Raw genomic sequence first — 14414 nt, 5'->3', positions numbered from 1 at the left:
GCTCACTCCATCGCGTGGATTCAATCTTACGACTGCTGGTCTTCTGACCATGCAGCACAGGCTTCTGCGGTTTAGCCCGCAGCGCCACCACGTAATATATGACTAAATCTAAAACCAATCTACTGTGTCTCCTACCAATGAAAGTACAGCATAATGGGCTGTGCATATAAATGTAAAGCAGAGGTATACTTTACTGCCAGCTTCTGGGATTAAAATGAGTTTAATAGCAGAGTCCTCTGCATATCTACACAGAAGCATGTCCTATTGAGATCAGTGATACCGGCACCGTGTAGTGTAGATAACCATGTAGAGGTGGATGCAACAATTTGAGTTTCACAAAACCAATCAAAGATCTGCATAAGAGACTACAGAACACTTCACTTAATAGCCACGAAAAAAGTACCTCTAAATTACCAACCCAGGGCTCCTGAGTTCTAATCTGTCACTCTATCTGGCTTGTGTACCCTCTTCTAATTTGTAGTTTAAAAAAAACAGTGAGCAATTTTGGACGACTTGGGGCAATTTTTTCAGCTCAGAACCCATCAGAGGCTATACTAGACCTGAGAATGAGCAAATATTAGACAAGTCAGGCCTTGGCTCCAATTAATGCAGCACAGCTGTTCTTAGGTACTTATGCCCAGTGCACAGAATACTTTCATTTTCTTGGGGAAAGCCGTAGGGTTTGCATGCCATTTTATCCCAAAACCTATTGATCCTTTTCATGAGTGGAAAATGACATCTTCTGCAGAATTCTTTTGGGGGTCGGCATCTACTGTCCACACAAATGGCCCTTGGTGTCACATGCGGCCCCAGGCTGCTCTTTGTGAACCTTTGCTTTAGACCAATGAGAACAAACAGGACTGTCCCACAGCACGCTCTGGCCTTATACGCTACCTCTCGTCCTTAGTGAAAATTAACTACAATATCCTTTGTGAGACAGTGTGGTACAGTGGATAGAGACAGGCTAGGACCTTAGGAAACCTGGGCTCACAGCCCCGTTCAGCCACAGAAATTCACTGGCGGCATGAAAGCAATAAAACCACTCCTTAAATGATCCACATACCTTTAAAACTGTATCAGGGTCACCATAAGTCAAATGCAAGTTGATGACACATGAAGAACAAGCCATCCTCAGTAACTATTGCTTGCTGATGGGTTGCATTAAAATAAGCACAATTAACCAAATGGCAAATTCTAACCATGGTACTGGAAGCTGGCTTGTTTAGGGTAACTTTAATTGATATAAACCACAGTTCAACATCTGGACGACACAATATAGTGAAGCAATAACAGAAGCAAAAGCTTCAAAAATCCTTCCCACAGCTACCTCGGAGAGAAGAAGCACACGATTAGCAGACTTGCTATGACTCATTCCTGCTCATTCAAACTGAGCGAAATGCCTTAGAGTGCAGTACGAATGTTGCCTATAAGTATATATCAAAGAAAACTGGTTAACATCAGAACATGTACAACAGCAGAAACAAGACTTATATAATTTTATTTTGTGTAGGACTACTAGAAGACGCAACTGGAAAAATCACACTCCATTTGAGGACTCCAGAATACTGTATGCAATAAAGAATATAAATAGGAAGTTGATCAAAGAACTAACAAAACGAACAAAAAGTCTTAAAAATATTGTCAGGATGGTCACAATACTGGAGTTTTTCTATCTTGACAGAAACAACAGGATAGAGTTGTTACTTCAAACAGAAATATCAAATATAGCCTGCATCAAGAACAAAAGCCTGCTTGATAATATGGTCCCTTTAAGCAATATGAATGCTTCCTTCAAAATATAGGATCTTACATATGTCACCCTCTTAAGCTCAAAGGTCAGATTGACCACCATTTATTCTTCATACTCATCCATCAAAACCTGGCTCCTTATGGCTCCTTGTTGCTGCCAGTAAGCTTTCTAGGGTGGGATCACAACCCTTTTACATTTTGCACTGGGCTGCATGCAGCTGGTGCTAAATCCTAGTTTATTATTAGCAGAGGTAATGATGATGCCAGGTATTTATATAAATCTTTCCCCAAGTTCTCAGGAATGTTTTTTTTTTAAATTAATGATGCGTGCACACTCCAAGTTAAGTTATTTACAACTTCTATTAATTTTCATTGCCAAAACAAAAGGTGTGACTGTCTTTGAAAATGCGGGTTTACAAGGAAAGACAAAATGCAAAATAAAATTCAAGGAAGAGTCTTTTAAAAGACATATCCAGACTTAGTAACGCTTAAAGCAGGTTCACCGAACTCACTTACTCAGTCCCACTGATTTCAGTGAATCTACTCTAAATCAAATCAAATCAAACCAAATCAAATCAAATAAATAAATAAATACTCTAATGCCCAGTTCAACCAAGGGTAACCCTGTAACACTAAATGATGCAACATATGTTAAGGGAGAAAATATCCCTAGGCTACTCAGCCAGCTTCCACCCACATCAGCTAACGAGGTAATCCAGACAACTTTTTAAAAAGACTTGTAGACCACCTCTCGAACTTGTTGTGGGCTTCAGAACACATCGGGAAGGAATGAAGATAAAGCCAGACAAGATCAGCTGGGGAACCCACACTTCCTTAGCAACAAACATTCAGTTAATTTCTTTAAAGCTATGTTTCAGATAACGTAAGCCCATTAAAAGGGCTTCAATCATTCATTTAACACTTCACCCAGCTACCTATTTACCCAATGATCTATAATTATGTGTACCTTTTGCTTTTTCCCCTCAGAGACTTCCATTGTATTTAATGTGTAGCCTGCCTGAAGCTTCCTGTGACCTTCATTTAGTACACAGAGAGAATGATTCATATCATTGGGAGGTAAAGGAGCACTATCCTCTTTGAAGCTGACTTTGAGTCAAGGGAAATCGTCCTGGGATTGGTCTAAAAAGAAGGTCCAATTGGACACTTTGAGGTCCGACTTCCGGGAGTTTGGAGAGGTTAAATAACAACCTCACTTAGCTTGCAGCTTCCCTAATGGCTTTCATTCTTGTCCAAAGAAATAATGACTGAAGCGCATTACATCCTCATCACTACCATCGTCCTCTCAGGATGCACCCGCAGCCTGGATCTGGGCTGCGCTGTCACAGATATGCGCACTGCCGTGCTTGCTTAGGAGTAAAAGCAGCGGCAACCTTGAGCAAGGTCTGCTGGGCTGGCATGGCCTCTGTTGTGAGCCCTGAAAGGAAAAGGGATCCCTGCTCCCTTGGCTTCTCTTCTTCCTCCACCGCTTCTCGCCAACCACCAGCCGCAGAAAACTGGCAGACGCTGAGACGGTGCCAAGCCAGAACTTAGCTCCTTTGCTCCGCTTGCCGTTGCTATGAAAAGAGGGGACAAAGGAAGCGAGGCTCCCCACCTCATTCCCAAGCTCCTGGAAAGGAAATGGTTGTGGTCAGGGCTACAGGGACAAAGACCAGAGGCGGCCAAGCCAGAGCTCAGCGGTTGCCGTGCCAGAAGAGATGACAAAGATCCAGCTAACATGTTATACCATCTCTCGGGGTGCCCGTTTCTTTCCAAGGAAATAGGGATAATGCTCTTCCTTTGACGAGCCACAAACACATACCTTGACCTTGCTACCTCTCTCTTGCTCACCAAAACTCTCATTAAAAAACAATAGTTAGTCTTTAAGGTGCCACGTGTTTTTGTCCTTTTCTGTATTGTTTCTTTGGATTTTGCCTGATATGCCCCCTTTTAAAAGCATGCCTTGTTCTTTTTAGGACTGATTCTCCATATTAACTGGAAACCGCCCGCCCCCCCCCCCAATTTTTAAAACTACAGCATCCTTTCATCATTTCATTTGTTTCTCAGATAAACCACTTCTTAGTTTATGTCTATGTCCAAAGAGATATTATGCTTGGTTGTTGTGGGTTTTTCGGGCTCTTTGGCCATGTTCTGAAGATTGTTCTTCCTAACATTTCGCCAGTCTCTGTGGCTGGCATCTTCACAGGACAGCACATAAGATACAGTATTATGCCTATTTGTACATATGGAGCAGAGGGTCACAGTCCACAAAAACTCTTGTTAAATAAAAGGTGGGACCCCTTCAAAGATTATCCTAAAGCTATCTTTTCTCTAAGTGCTGTTCCCCATCTCTGGGGAAGAGAATCGTCTCCTGTCACCTCGTGGCCCTTTCCAACTCCTTTTGCCCTGTAGCTCCATGTGCCACTCATGAAAGTGATGGCCCCACCACCACCACCACCGATTCATCCTTACAGTGCTCTTCCATAACTGGCCTCCTTTGAGACCAACTGAAGGCCCCCAGATGTTCTTGGGCTACTATTTCCAGAAACCCTGGCCAACACAGCAAGTGGGGAAGGCTGCTGGGAGATTTAGTCCAAGAACATCTAGGGAGCCCAGGCTGGGAAACACTGTTTTAGAAACATCAACCTTTTTTCAGAGGACTTCTGCTCCTGCCACTCCAACCCAGCATGAAGAGGCTCTCAAAGCTGTTATTCTTTGGATGCCCAACCAACTCTTTTGTTTTCTTCTGATTTCAAAACCTTTCTGGATACTTAATTGGCGTACACACTCTCCTTATTTTCCATTTTCTCTGGATTTAGTTCCACCGTCACCTTTTCCCTTTTTTGGAGGAAGCATACTCAATTCATAACCTTCTGAAAAATAACCTTGTTTGCCACTTTTGAGGTTCTTCTCCCTATCTCAGAATATTCCATCACTCCTACAGAATCCATCATCCTTTCCCTTCTCTTTTTTCTGGGCACAATATTGCCATTTTGAAAGAAGTTTATGGGTACGATATATCCCCCCCCCAACTTGCTATAGAAGACCTTGCTTAAGATACAGTCTTCTCATCCAAAAAGTGAAAGCACCCAAGCTTGCACACATATACATGGGCAAGAATACAAGTACTTTCCCCATTGTTGTTGTTGTCTCTATTCCACTTTTCATTTGCAAAAATCCACTGCGGTTTACAACCTACCACAAGACAATAAAAACACACTATCCGAAGAGCTCATGGCTGGGGTAAACTCGAAGCTAAAATAAAATAACTTTCCGCACACACCTAAAACCTGTCAGCTTTATTCCACAGAGTGGGTGTCAATGCAGAAAAGGATGACTCCACAGAGAATAATCTGTAGCCCACAATACAGAGGAGGTGGGGGAAACTCTTTTATTAATATTACAGCTCTTTCCAGGACAAGGTTCTTCATTTTCAGGAAGCCAGACTTTTGCAGCGGTTCCTGAGATGATAACACCCCCCCCAGCTCTCCTGTGCATTCTTGAACGCGTGTTTCCTCCACCGAGATACTCATCTTCCCTCTTGCTCTCTACAAGGTGTTGCCTTGGGTTGACTCTCACATTTCTTTATTAAGTCATTCCTTTTCCATAGGACACCTCCTTCTCATTTCTGAACATCGTGGGCGATCTCCCCAAGCCAGGATACGATGGGGAGGGCATCCAAGAAGACCTTGATATCAGGCCTACAAGCAAGGGCTCCTTTGGCCAACCTCAAGGCCACCAGCAGGTCCATATGAAGGCAGCTTCAAATGACACAGTTCTGAACATTGCAAATGCACCTCCAGAAGTTCTCCTGCTGCTAATTCCCATCACCCTTTATAATCATCAACATCTTAGAACTGCAGAGCTGGAAGGGACACTATGAATCATCGAGTCCAGCCCCTGTCAAGAAGGAACAGTGGGGGAATCGAACTCCCAACCTCTGGCTCCACAGCCAGTTGCCTTAAACCATTGAGCTCTCCACCAGCTCTTGCCAAAATGAATGGTGAGGAACAAAGAAAACTGTGGTCTAACTGTATTTTGAGGACTGCAAGTTGCCCACCTCTGCTTCGTGGCTTTGAAGATGTAAAGAAGCCCTTCGAAATGAACCAGGGAATAAAAAGGAGTCCAGAATAACAGGTAGAGTCTTAATTTGTTCCAAATGCCTGGCCCTCCAAGATGGTCTAGCAGCGAGGTCCCCAAAGGCAGCCCCCTGTACTCCACAAGGCAGCGGTCTAGTCCAATACAGTATAACCTAAGCCTGTCTAACAGAGATGCGGTCTGCTCTCTCTAAACAGCCACAACTGCTGAACCAGAATCGGTTGGTTTCGAGACACCTCTCAGGGCTGCCACGTTGACCTCCACAGGGAGTGCCAACGGCCGCACAGGCATCGCTTGGGTGCAAACAGGATGCTCCTAAGCGGGAATGCAGCCGCTTCCAGAACTTGGGACTCTGCACCCATCCAGCCAGATCAGCAGACCTCCCCGACCCACAGGACTTCCCACGGTATCCGCCTTATCAGCTTTAGCTTCACCCCCTTCCATCACCCCAAGAAACCGTTTCTGCCTTTCCAGAGCTTCCCACCCCCCCACCCCCCAAGAGAGGAGGCGGAAAAGAAGCCCCGCACGGCTGTGGGTTTGCTTTCTGCATGCTGATGATGACCCTGGCAAGCCCAGACCTCCGGACCACTTCTCTCCCAGCGCTTTCCCACAGACAGGAAAGAAAGCCAGAGACAAGGAGGCGGACCTTCCGAGGAGGCCACCGAGGGCCAAGTGGGCGGCCCGCAGACACCCCCCCCCCTCAGCTCTCCGGGAGGGGGGGGCGTCTCTTCCTCCCCAACTTTTAAAAGGTGTCTGTCCTGAGGACAAGCAGAGCCACAGGGATCACGCCTCCTGCCCTCCTCCAGGTACCCTTTTTCTCCTGGACTGACCCTGCGCATCACATGGCATGGAGGCAAGAGCGCCATAGATGCCGTGACATCCCCAAATAACCCCCCCCCCAAAAAAAACAACACCACTTCTCCTTACTTTTCTGACAGCCATCGCTGGCACTCTCTCTCTCTCTCTCTTTCCCAGATCCCTCGACCTTGGGTTCCCTTTTCCCTGGTCGGGAGGCGTCCCTGAGCGGGGAGGGAGAGGAATATTTACCTTTCTTTTCTCAGCCTACCTAACGAGGGGAGGGGGGGTAGGAGAAGAGAAGGAGGGGGGGGGAAAGGAAGAAATAAAGATAGAGGGAAGGAAAGCTGGCTGTTCTCGCTTCATGGAAGGAGAGAAGAATGACAGCAGGACCTGCTATATATTTTTTTTGGGGGGGAATCCCTTTCCGACCTGACCCCCCCACGCACAAATCGTCTGCGAAGGAGGGAGGGGGAAAGAGAAACGCCCCCCTTCCTGGGAAGGCTGGCGCGCGTTCACACGTTACCCCCGCGCGACACGCGTGTTGGAGGGGGGGGCAAATGGCGCTTGGCCCCCCCTCCTTCTTCCCCGGGTCTCACCTCGCTGCGGGTGATGCGGTGTCGGCCCAGCTTGACCACGGCGAAGTTGCCCTTGCCCAGGGTGCCCTCGATCTCGTAGAAGCCGACGCGGACGGGGCCCGAGCCTCCTCCTCCTCCTCCTCCTCCGCGGGGCGGCTGCAGGAGCAGCGCGGCCGGGGCAGCCGGGGGAAGCCGCCGGGGCTCGGCCATCACCATGCTGCCCGGGCGGCCCCCCCGCTCCCGCTCCGCCCGACGGACCTTCTCCCGGCCCGGCCCGGCTTCCTCCTTCCGCCCGCCTTGCCTTTCCTTCCCGGCTCGCCCTCCCGCCCGCTCGCTCGCTCGCCAAGGACAGAGGAGCCGCCACTGCAAGCCCGCTGCCCTCCCAGCCGCCGCGCTCGGCCCCGCCCCCTCGCGTCACCGCGGACGTCATCGGAGGAGGAGGGGGGAGGCGCGCTCGCGCGTCGCCACGGCAACCGGAGCCAACCGCGGCCGACCCTTTCCAACGGTCGCCGCCTCCCTCCCTCCGTCCCTGTTTCAGGGGGCCGTTCCCGCCAAAGGGAGAGGGAAATACCCGTCAGCCCCCGCGCGGGGCTTTCGTGGGGGAGGGGGGCTGCCTTTTTTTTCTTCCCCCCCCTTCCTCATTCCCTCACAGTGTTTGCCCTTCTCGGGATTTTTCGTTGAGGAGCCTTTTTCTCGCACCTTTTTTAACCCAAAAAAGGAGGTGTGAGGGTCGGGGAAGGGGCATGGGCGGCCCTACTCCAGCGCCTATCAGCCCCTGCAGGCCTAGGCGAAGGCATGCTGGGAGCTGTAGTCCGATAGACCTGTGGCGGGCCACCCTTCTCCCTTGAATAAAGCCGTCTCTCCTTCCCCCGACATACTACCCACGTATTTTCTATCTTCTGACCCCATTTCCCTCACAGGACATGGTCACCGCATAGTCTACATCCTTTGGGCTGCTTTTTTTTCTGTTAGATTTTACCACAGATATCATTACTAATGGCCAACTTTGCCACAGTTGATCCAATAAAACCAGTGGCTGAGGTTATTATTCTTAGCGCGGGGATGATGGGAGAAGTAATCTTGAGAGGACTTTGGTTCCCTCTTCCTTCCTGCATTTGGATATCTCTTTAAATATGAAAAAGTCTGGATGCTGCGTGATGCATTACTTCCTTCACTTAATGCCTAACATATGTGTCTAGGGCAGTTTTATGGACATATCTTGGCAGCTTTTTCATTCCTTGACTGGAGCATTTTTCTCCTCGTGGGTGTTTACCTCACAGGGAGAGCCTTGAAAAAGTTCTTCTAAAAAGGAGTTGGAAATTACTCTATCCTAAACTACCGCCATTTCTCTAGCATCTTATAGAAATCTAACACAAGCCCACAGATCTTGTGGCAGATGTAGACTGTGATGGGTTTTCCTCAAGGAAGGTTTCAGGCTGGCTTCTGCCAACAAGGAATCATGAACAGGGTTTAGAGCGAGCCCCTCTAAGTCAATGGCTCCAGAGACTTTGGATGGGCAAACCTGAGTTTCAATGAAGAATTTCTCAAAATTCTTCATTGAGAAAATCACTTATTGGGGACAGACACCCACAAAAGATAACCCTTCCTATCAATGGTGATCTAATCTTCCCCTGCCGTGGTTATGATGAACCCAAACAGCCGGCCGATGCTTCTCACATTTCAAAGCAAGGGCTTGCTTTGAAATGTACACCGCAAACTTCCCAAGGTGTTCTGCAAGACTGGAGACCCAGAATCTCTTGAGTACAATATTAACTTGTCTTGTTTCATGAGCTTAAAAAAACACATCAGAGGACCACAAGATTATTAGTAAAAGAAAATAAGGACAACTCAGGTATTGGTGGGCATGGTGTTTGCAGGTTTGGGTGATATCATCTACTGAGGAAGGCAGCAGAAGACACGAAACCCTTAGTTATTGTTGATTGAGTGTGTTTCTACTTGCAGTCATATATGTGTTATATAGGAGACTTGCACTGACAATACTGAGATTCTGAAAAAAAATCAGTACTACAGCCTATAATTTCAGGATATGAGTGAGTCATGGAGCTGAGGAGTAAATTCGAGAAAGGGGAGTTTAGGTAAAATGCTACAGTAGTTTAGTTACAGACAATATCCCAGACCAACATCCTTATCTAAACCTAAATAGCAGTTAACCTTGAAGAAGAATAACTACCTTGTATAATACAGCCTGGGTCTGCATTCTTCTTGTAATGTAAACACTGACCAGTGGGTTATGGTGTTATGGAAAACAAGGTTGAAAAGAGAGAGGGATAATTATGATAGTGAAATCTGCAGTATCATAAGCATAGGTCAAATGAGATGATTGTCTTATAAAGAATACCAATCTCCAAGATGCCATAGTTTTCCCCACCCCCCAAACTCTCTCCTGGTTATATAATGCCTGAAACAATTACTTCCTGGCAGCATTTATGGACTCAGAACTTACTTGAATGGTTGCAAAACTGTTCCCAATTATAAGGGAAAACTGAGCCAGTGTTAGTTGGAAGGGATTAAGAGAGTCCCGGCATGGTGAACATGATGAGAGAGTACTGTATGATCGAGATTCTTCTGACATTTGAGAAAACTAATATAAAGCCTGGCTGAGTGCTACACATCTGAAACATGTTCGTTTGTGCAGCCATTTGAACTGCGGAAGAAGTATTGAAGTGCTTATTGAGTTCCATTTAACATCTCCATAAATCAGTAGCACTTTGTGGGGGAAAAAAGATTGATGAGAAGTTGGCTGTGCTAATTTACTCACAGAGGAGTTGACTTGAATGGGACGGAGATGACCTCAGGTAATGGTCATAGCCAGGTCCATTAAAACAGAGAGAGGTTCTTTTGAATTTGAGTCTTCCCCATTAGTGGAGAGCGAGGGATTCTACAGTTGTCTCCTTTATGGCAAACAATGGTTCTAGATTTGTCAATTCAGTCCTGGGAAAACACCAGCTCCTATAATTTATAGTGTTTAGGGATGATTAGTTCTGCATGAGATCAGGCTCCAACAGGTCTCAGTTTGCCTCCATGCTCAGATATTAATTGCTATTTTTCAATCTCAATTCCTGTGCCTATAAAGGGACATTTATGTGCTGTACTGTATTACATTTCTGTCCCACGACTCCACTAAGGAAAAAAGCTTCTCAAGGTAGCTAACATAGTTACAAACAAATCAAAATAGATTGCTGTGGCCTGTCTTGCTTAGCTGTTATGAAGATGAATGATCAGAGCAAATATAACCCAATGCAAGTCTTGTAGATAAGGCAAAAACATATACTGTGTATATATATATATATATATTTTCCCATCCAGAAATGTTACCATCAAGGAAAGATTCAGCAAGATTTCTATGTCAGATGAGGATCTGAGTGAATTGTGAGTCTACTGATTTTCATGTATGTAAATATACGTTTTGGTCATTTCCCACTTCCTCCAAGCAAACTAGATCGGAAGGCAAGCCCTTCTTGTGATGCATGTTATATTTTCTCCTATGTAACGAAACACGAAGGAGACTGCAGAGCCCTAGCTGATGCCTGATTTTGTTTTAAGAAGGCCTGGAGCTCATACGGCATACAAATTTGAGGTGACATCCAAGGCACCATGGGGTTGAAATCTTGAGAGGATTTACAGGTCCCCCAGTAAAATAAATGTGCCTCACCTAAGAGGCTGAATCAGAACATTTTTCTCTGTGCCAAGCATGGCTTTACCTTGTTCCAACAGCTTATGTGCTCTCCCCCACTTCACACCTTGGTTCAGTGCTCCCAGTCTGGGAAACAGTTGTTGTGACCTTTTGTATTTGCCAGAACATTTGGCTTCTCTGCTTAACATCAAGTTTCCCTGGTGGCTGGGCTGGAAGCTGTGTTTGTCTTCCAGACACTGTAATGGATGTGTAAGCTAGTCCTTGGCTGAAAATAACCGGTCTTCTTTTTCCCTCTCACAATTTACTCCATAGATATCAGTTTGGCAGCAAACCTTGGGAGACAACCAGTTGTCCTGCTGACACTGTACAGTTAGTCTAATGACAGACCCCAAAACCATGCGTGCACAGCTTTCTCCGTTATGCATGACTTAGACTTTATTAAAATAGTCCTTCCATGATTCTTTCCAAGAGCTGCACGATGCTAAGCAGAAGAACACATAGTGGTGAAGGCAGCTTCCAGCATCTTCTGCTGGTTTTTCATTGCAATAAAATATTACTGACCTACTTACATCCAGCAAATCTTAAATTTAGCTGTACAATTAAAAAAACCTGACAGCTGGTGTTGGGCAACTCAGGAATTTGCTGTACATGATGTCTATGTTGCAATTGTTCTGGGGTCTGTTCTACCCATTCTTCTTCTGGCTACCAGTTGTCTTGCTCCCTTCCATATTTACCCATTGCAAAACCTTCCAGTGGATGAGGAGCTGCTGAATGGAATCAGTCAGCCTTCCGCCTTTTGAAAGAGTTGATGTAACCAAGAGTTGGCTAAGAATAGTCCTTATTGGGCTATGATACGCTACTGACAATCTGTTCTGTTCGTAAACCCATTAATTATCCCCTCTCAAGGATTGCTATAGTAGTTCATTCACTCAAGGCACTAGTCTATAATTATTTCTTCATGATGGTACCAAAATGCCTCTGGAAAGTTCCTGCAATAGATCCTCCAAACTCAGCTTCTTCTGATGTTGTAATTCATGTACATATTTCTAGATGCATCCAATTCAACCTGACATCCCTTGATTGGTAATTACCAATTAGGTGCCCAAAATGCGTGATCAAAATGTGGGGCCCAGTTTTAGCCGGTCATATGACATATTTTCCATCAGTGTACTTTTTCTGGGCTGTGTGAGGTGAGATAATATCATGTCCGTAAGTAATGGCCTGGATCAAATCAATAATAGACTATAAGGTTTTGATGTGAAAATTAAAAGGCCTAAGTCCACTCTGCATAAGTGGCTTTATTGCTATCCAGAAATTTCTGTCTTCAAATGCAGTACTGCTACCCAGAACTCTTTGAACGGTCAAGAGTATGACCTTCTTGCTACAAAACAATCAGGATTGGAAATTGGGGCTCCAGCTATGTCAACTACGAAACACAGGCGCCCTCTAGCGATACTCATTTTTCTTCCTTGGGCTTCGGTTTCTCCAGGTCTTCCAGGGACTGAGCAAAAATGGCCTCCCAAAGTTCTCTCTCTCCTACTTTCACCCTACAAAAATGGTTGAAACTTTTTTCTGATAAAATGCTCAGAAAAATTGATCGAAACCCTCTTTCCTGAGAACAAATGCAACACAAACAGAAGATGCCTGTTCTAATGAAAGCACTGGATATCTCGATGACCACCAAACCATAGCTATCCAGAGGGAAGACACACGCTACAGTTGCTATGCACCCTGGAATACAGTACACTGATGTTGCATCAGTATCTTCAAGTGTACCTGCCTCGTGAACTACTGTTATGTTTTACCATGGAAATGCTTTTTGGTTCTGAACCATCCTGGTGCCATTCCACCTTCCTTGCTTTCTTCTCACTCCCGTGGATGTTGGCTTGCTACTCCTTATTCCAAGACCATTTCTTGCCTTAAAGTTAAAAAGTTGCAATCAACCCTTTCAAATCTATGTTCAAAATCGACTTTTTTCAGAGCCTTCAGTTTAACTACTCCCTCCTTGTTGCCTCCGCCATGATCCAAATCAAGCTGTTTTCCTTAATTGTTATTATGTGCTGTCAAGTTGGAACTGACTTAATAGGGCTTTCAAATTGAAATATTTAAGGAGTGGTTTTTGAGCAGTTCTCAAAAAAGGGAGTTGTACAACATCTATGGGCTTCCATAGCTGAGAGGGGAGTCGAACCCAGGTCTCTTGAGTCTTAGTCTATCACTCTATCCACGACACCACACTGGATATCTGTCTCCTTAGAGTAAGCACCAATTATCACCATTCTGTTCTTCTAACATATAATGAAAATAGAGATTCAATATTCAATCAATTAAGTGGGTAGACTAATCCCTTTAAAACTTTCATCTGCCTGGGGAATTACATTCTTAGATTAAAAGCACAACAGATTAAAAATATGACTTTAATTTCTTTAAAAGCAGATAGTAAGCTCTGTTTTAATGGAAGAATTCCTATTTTTTGCCTGCTAAGCGTGCAATATTTAGGAAGAAATGCACCACCCTTCTTTGTGGACCATTAATGTTGCCCACCTGCAGTTTAACAAATAATAAATTTACCAACTAAAATGCATGCAGTTGATTTGGTGGTGTATCTGCTTGGAAGCAATTGCAGGGGATGTGTTGGGAAAATATTCAGTATACTTTCATTCTTTTTCTTTGTTATAAAAGATGGCTCCTGAGTTTACTGTCTTTGTAATCTAAGGAGAAATGGAATTCCAGGCATGAACAGAGTCAAGACCTTCCTTTTTTGCCTAACAAGGAGTCGTACTGGGCACAATAAATGGATAGATACATATCTGAATGCAAGGGAACTCTAGACTACTGCCAGGTGCCCATAATATTTGGGCAGCTTCTCTGTTGTCTGTTCCTGCAGTATTCAAAACAATAGCCTTTTCATTAAAATAGGCACCACATTTTCTAATAACATTTACAAGCCTGCTTCTCCATGCACACAGTATTTGTAAAACACCATTGTAGAAATCACACTACAAAATTGTACTTGTATGAATTAGTGATACGATCTTTGCACAGACAGCAGGTCACCAGCACTGCCTTAAAATTCTGTGACCCTGCCTCGGAAACAATTACTAAAAGACCACCAGAATCATGGGTTTTCCAAGGACAACTCTTGGTTCCTGTTCTCCTTAACCAGGAACAGATTATCTTGAATTTGCCAAACAGGAATCGTTGACAAGAAATAATTAAAACATCTTTTACAAAAGTAAGAAAAGAGCAAGTGTACCCAACTGCTCAAAAAAAAAAAATTTATAATAAGCGTAGAAAAGATTGGGAAGACAGCCAAGGGCTATCACTCAACTGGTGCCATTTGGCAGCTGCTGCTTAGCAGAGTTCAGACTGTCTGGCTTGCAAGCCCCCTATCCATATGGCCACAGTTTTCGGAAGAGTTTTGCACCGTTGAGGATCTAATCAACAGGCAGTTCTCAAAAGAGCTCAGGAGGAAAGACAGACTCACTGTAAGATGCTGACCAACAAACGGATAAAGGCCAATGGCAGTGGTGGAAAACTGTGCG

At 45.0% G+C, this 14414-nt stretch overlaps 1 protein-coding gene across 1 annotated transcript in view; it reads right to left on the bottom strand.

Moving 5' to 3' along the window:
- Positions 1 to 7736, bottom strand: part of SIK2 (salt inducible kinase 2) — a 66602-nt gene extending 58866 nt beyond the window's left edge. The window contains exon 1 of the mRNA XM_072979289.2: positions 7239 to 7736. Within this exon, the coding sequence (XP_072835390.2) occupies positions 7239 to 7433 (195 nt within the window). The 5' untranslated portion in view covers positions 7434 to 7736. The remainder of the gene's footprint in view (positions 1 to 7238) is intronic.
- Positions 7737 to 14414: the final 6678 nt, after the last annotated feature.

The sequence above is a fragment of the Pogona vitticeps genome, chromosome 8 (assembly GCF_051106095.1).
Source record: "Pogona vitticeps strain Pit_001003342236 chromosome 8, PviZW2.1, whole genome shotgun sequence".
In the NCBI taxonomy this organism is placed as follows: Eukaryota; Metazoa; Chordata; class Lepidosauria; order Squamata; family Agamidae; genus Pogona; species Pogona vitticeps.
The sequence above is the reverse complement of the archived record's forward strand: the minus strand, read 5'-3'. Positions and strand labels throughout refer to the sequence as shown.